This window comes from Gopherus flavomarginatus, chromosome 2 (genome assembly GCF_025201925.1).
Source record: "Gopherus flavomarginatus isolate rGopFla2 chromosome 2, rGopFla2.mat.asm, whole genome shotgun sequence".
NCBI classification, from domain to species: Eukaryota; Metazoa; Chordata; order Testudines; family Testudinidae; genus Gopherus; species Gopherus flavomarginatus.
The window spans coordinates 196374035-196380034 of NC_066618.1; the positions used below are offsets into that span (position 1 = coordinate 196374035).

General features: G+C 37.3%; 1 protein-coding gene across 4 annotated transcripts in view; it reads left to right on the plus strand.

The window, feature by feature from the left end:
* ZNF516 (zinc finger protein 516) overlaps positions 1-5793 on the plus strand; it is a 142978-nt gene extending 137185 nt beyond the window's left edge. For all 4 annotated transcript variants that reach the window (XM_050941782.1, XM_050941781.1, XM_050941780.1 and 1 more), the window contains one exon: positions 5631-5793. In XM_050941782.1, the coding sequence (XP_050797739.1) occupies positions 5631-5690 (60 nt within the window). In that variant the 3' untranslated portion in view covers positions 5691-5793. The remainder of the gene's footprint in view (positions 1-5630) is intronic.
* The last annotated feature ends 207 nt before the right edge of the window (positions 5794-6000 follow it).

Here is a 6000-nt window from a genome sequence, read left to right on the forward strand (position 1 = left end):
GGGTCTTTGGTGAGCTCTCATAAATTTATTAACATAAATTTAGCAAACCTAAGCATCTTTAAAATGTGTATGCAGTTGGATCTCTTTCGTCTCTTTACCTTTTCTGACTTGTCCCAGGCATAGATCAAAGGTTTTGAAGGCAATGCTTTTTGAAAGAAAAGGTAAGATTGCAATTGGAAGTCTGTTTTAAAACACAGACAAATTGTAAAAAGGTCATTTCTAGGAGTAACAGCTTACTTGTCTTTGCAAACTCATGCTGTGCTGCAATTTATTGATTAATTTCTTCCATGGCAAACTTAGTTTGCTATTGTAGTCTTAGTCAGTGTTGGTCTGTCTTGGTTCTAGCAGACAGAGCTACAACATTTCTCTATGCAACAACTTCCACAGCATTGGCAGAGGTGAGCTTCACCAATTTCTCAGTCTATTGCCATTCATTCTCTCTTCCACAGAGGTTCCAGTATGATCACCATCAGCCACAGATAGTTCTCTTCCTCTTCTTTGTCACAATTGTTCTTTAATTTCAGCCTTTGTTTCAGTTTGTCAGTCTTCATCAATTAAAATGAAAGTGTTCTGTCATCTATTGTCCAAGTCCTCAGAATAAACAATGACTTTATACCCTCCCCCTCCAAATTTCACCTGTAAATCTCCGAGGTTTTAGAGTATAATTTAATTTCAACCTGTAACTCTGGGAGCTTTTAGAAGCATAGACTGTATTGAGAACAATGCCTCCAGCACTCAGACAACACAATTATTTCCCAATTAAAATATTGTCACTCCACTGTTTTTTTTAAATTGGAGATGGAGCTATTCTTAGAGAGTTTACAGTGTAGAGTCAATTCAACTTTCAGCGGTGCCATACACTTGCTTCCAGCAAAAAGTAGTAGCCGTCACTTGCAATAGCTTTAGAATAAAGGTTTTTCACATTAAGAGAATTCATTTAATATAATGTTGCCTCCTTACAGGTAAGAAATCTTCCCTTGAGCCTTATTTAAAGTGGAAAAAATTAATTTTAATGTAAGACTGTATACCACAGTTCCCCTGACCCTTCTCTATTCAAACAATGAAACTTTTGAATAACTTCCCCTTATAAGAGAGAGCGAGAGCAGGTTCTGCCATCCCAGATGTAGCAGTTTACAATAGTGTTACTATTATTTGGGGACTTTCTTGTAGAATAATTTAAAGCCAGCACTATCACGAGTCTAAAAAATTGGTTGTCTAAAATTAGGCACCTGAATACGTATTTGGGCACCTAATTTAAGGCGGTGAGCAACCAGTTTATTGAGAGCTGCAGCTGGTGACCACCTCCTGAAAAGTAGGCTGCTTACTTAGGATCCTTTATAAAGACTATAGGCACCCAAGTTTGACAATTTTGGCCCTAGCCTATAACTTTATAAGGGTTTCTTGTGTCACCATCAATGAAGAAATATAACCAAATGAAATATAGGAAATAATTAGGTGGGTGCCTGAGTCATAATATTCTTTCTTGCTTCTATCTGCTTTTGCATGACCATCGTCTAAAAACAAATTGACATTTTCACCAAATACATTTCCTAAGTACCCTAGTATAGTTCCTAATCTTTTACGAAGGACAATAAATACACACTGCGTAACCTGTGTTAATACAGGCGGTGCAAACTCATGCAGATTTGCTTGAAATGCTGCCATATTAAACGCTGAATATTCTTATAGATGCTAAATATCTGAATATATCCATAATTAAGATTGCATATTCCACAATGAATATGTATCACATTTGGAATACTCTAAATAGCATTCCAAAGACATGATTCAATAAGCGTGAATTCTGGAAGCACATTCCAATCACATGATGGGTGCAAAATGAAGCCAGTTTCCTTTTGCAACAATCACTGTGACTGAATAGACAGATTTGTGTACCACCATGACTTTAAAGGCAATGTGTTTCATAAAGTGTCGAGCGATGGATTTCACAGGTAAAACTGGATCCTGTGGCATTATACTAAAAGGCCAAAGTCTCAATGAATTCTATGGCACAGGAACATCCATAGTTTGCCTTAAAAATGGCATCAGTATTGATAGCAATTTCTGGCACAGATACTGTTCATTTAACCCTTCCTGTTTCATTTTTAAAAACAACACATGATTATCTAACCTATATCACAGCCCATCCTTAGTTCTATGCTCAAATATTTTGTTTAAACAAAATACTCTAGAAAATTGTAAAGGACGAGTAGTTGCTCTAAGGAGGTGTGATTTGCAAGCTGGATGACAAGATCATGACTCCTCATCTAATTGGGATGATATGTGTAATTTAAAGCATCTTTACAGTACTTCAAGCATAGGCATTAAGTCCTCTGCTCAAGTATGCTGATTTGTACAACTGAAACAAACAAGTAATAAACAGTTTTTAAAAGCTGCTGATCAGAAAAATATTTGTCATTGGAAATCTCTCTGTCCAGCTACTCCTGTGGTGCTAGAACCCAGTGGCTATCATACTTTGCAAATGACAGCAGTGTATGCATATAGCTAGCACAGCTCTTGAAATCCTTTCAATTTAAAATACGTTACTAAAATTGGTTTTACAATGGAAGGCCATGCAACCTCAGTAAGAAGATGTAGCCATGGACCTTCATTATCTTCAGCATAGCTGTATAACATGTTTTCTGTAATGTTCGGTATATATCCTCCATAAATGCAAATAATCAAACTTTTGAGGGATGACTGGATTGTTAGGACCAAGGGGGAAATGCAGCATTATGTTGTTAAGAGTTTTGGGGGGGAGAGGGTTTGGGGGGGGGAATTGCTGCTTTCTTTAGTGTGTTTTTATCTTTTTTGCTATACTACCTTACCTATCCTAGAGCACTCAGGACAAAATATTATTAATATTTTTGACTTCTTTATTTTATACATTTCAGATTTTAATGGCAACTAAAAGTCCTGTTTATAACATTTTGCTCACACATGAAATGTCATGTCGCAGTTCCTTACTGAGTTTTTTTTTTAAGATCATGATTAATAGTTCATTTCACATTATTGCAAATGTTATTTTTTAAATAGTTATATTGGGAACAAGAATTCCATTAATCAAAATAATAGATAATGAACAAATAAATGGCAACCTAATTTGTCTCATTCATGGATGTGGATTATAATGCAAATAATCCAGGAATCATGTAGGTTGTTGCTCTTGAATATAAGTATTATGCATATACTGTATGTCTTTTAGTTCACAAACATCACAGATGACTTCTGTGAATGCAGCTCTTGTCCCAACATTTTCCCACTTATCTGCAAACTGAAGGAGGCAATCTTTCCAAACTGAAAGTTGTCACTGTGTTGCAATATTTTTCAGTAATTTAACACTGATTTATCCAAATATAGGTTCAAAAATCTGCAAGGTGCCATCATCTTGTAGCAGAACATGTGAAAGTCCTCACAAGGGAGATTTGGTGTGCAAACCAGTTTTGATTTGATAGCTTTATGTTTTGTCTATCTAAGACATCCTTCTCCTTTTCTTAAAAGGAGTTATTTTTTTCCACTAGTGAGAGACGAACCCACCATTTTAAATGGCAGAGTTCCTCCTTTGGAAGAAATAGTTCCATCTCCATATGTTAAAAAATGCCAGATGTGCCACACAACAGCTAAGGCAGTGCTCACTTTAAGGGCCACATTTTTAGCAGCAGCTTTTAATATTCTGCTTGCAAAAACATATTTGCATAATTGTTCAGTTCTCAATTTTTAGCAGATAAATCCATTAGTGGACCACCATCTACCGTATTTGCATGTTCAAATGCAAGTGAACAGGCATTTGTGTTTGAATATTTTTGCGGGCATAACGTCAGATGAAGCTGACTGAAAAGCACTGAGGTGCCCTAAACACTGTAGTGCTTACAGGGTGTGACAGTGCCTCCCTCTCCCCAATCTGGGGTGACTGCATTTGCCTACAAGAGTTTGAAGTCTCCTTCCCCACCATGAAGAAATAACATTTTGTGTGATCTCTGCTCATGTACTTTTTTGCTATTTCTCTTAAGATGGAAATTGTACGCTCCCGTTTTATATTCACATTTGCTGAAGGCTGAAATTTCCTCTCAGTGTAGGAAAATTTGGCTGTTAGGAGTGATTGTCTTCTTTGAACCTGTAATTAGGAGAATTCTGCTAACTTGGTCTGTTTGGAAGGGAATTGTCAGCCTCTCCCACCCACCACCACAGCTCTTGGTCCCCTCTGCACTTTTGTATCTTGTGGGAAGATGATAACTCCTTTCATGTTACTGTGCTACTGGTGGCACTCTATCTGTGGGTGGATTGCAGCTGGAACTTTAGGGCAAATCTTCCTCCCCAAGTACTGATTGGTTTAGCTGTGCTACAGAATTACCCCTAATTGCATCCTCAGGCCAGGGTCCTTTTTACAATTCTTACCCAGAGAAACTGGGGCAAGATGTGTCCCTCCCTCCCAGCACAAAGAATCCTCTCCCATTTTCCCCAGTGTATCTCTGGCTGGTTCAGTGCGAGATGTTTTAATGATAGTGCTTTCTCTTGGAATTGTGGCTCTGTCTCTCAGGCATGATGTAGCCGTGCAAAAATGTAAAACATCTTTCTTAGTTTACTGCAGGAAATTCAGCATCCAACTAAGGAAGTTTTATCACATCTCTCGTTCAGTTACTATTTCCTACATTTCAAATATACTGCAGTCTGTACAGCAGCTTTTTTTTTCTTTAATTTTGTTGCAAATCTTTCTGACTTACCCCAGACTTTGACTGGTAAATGTCATGAATCTCGGGCCAGCTTTAATTAGGAATTTTCTAAATCTATTAACAAAAGAGATACACTTAATACATTATGTCAACCAGAGCTGGGCTTTCTTTAGCTATTTCCAAGGCTGCCATAGGCACAGCTTGAAACTTGCTGGGATTTTCCATGGGTGTCGTATTTTATGTCGTGCTAATATAAAATGGTCTGTTTCACTTCATCAGGACTTTAGCTTAAGGTTAATGTATTTATGTAAGATTAATCTTGCCATGTTGTTTTAGTCATCAGGATTGTAAACTGCTTTGTTCATACAGTGGTTTCTGAATGCCATTTTAAAGCTTACCCTGGGAGCTACAGGCTCCCATTTATTCCCAATTTTATCTTGCAGGTCACTTGATTTTTTAGAATATCCCTTTCTGCTTTTCCAATGTGGTAATTATTTATGAAAATTGGTAAAAATCCCTCACAAGTTTGGACAGAGCTATGTTAAAGTTTTGCCTGTCTTTTCTCTCTCCTTCCGTGGCCCTCACATTCCCCTTTAAAAAAAAAACAACTGTTGTTCAGTTATAAATCCCTTTTTGTTACTGAAGAATTCTGCTTTTTGGAGTCCTTCCTCTCCCAGCCATTCTTAACCTTTTCTTAAGTGCTCCTTCAGTCACTATTATTTGCTATTCTAGTATGTCAAACAGTTTATAGGAGCCTGACATGCTTTGCTCTCACTGGAGATTATTAAAAAATAACTCTTTGTGATGTATTAGGTCAAAATTAATGTGCATAATGCTAAAAAATGTAGCTCAGATATGCATGATGGTTCTGAATAGGAGCAGAGATGTAGTGTTAATAGGAAGATTATACTTAGAAAACAAGAGGAAGGAATAAGCTTTTCTCTGTCTTTTTTCTTGTAGGGGAGAGACCATTCCAATGCAGATATTGTCCATACAGTGCCTCTCAGAAAGGGAACCTAAAAACACATTACAGTGTGTGCACTGGGTACCCTTTGTCAACAGCCAGTACCCTGATCGACGAGTCCAACAACTACAAAGTGATGATCCCAATAACCCTATAGAAGAACAGCTGGAAAACTTCCCTACAAGCCATGAAATCTCTGGAGTCACTGTACTAGAGTGAAAACAGTGCTCTGCTAGAATGGAGATGCCTCTGCACTGTTAATCATTTTAAAATAAATGAAGATGCTACACAAGATATATATAAATTGACGTACTAATCAGTCCCATGGTTCCTTATTTCCTTTATAATAAACAGTGGAGTTGGCAA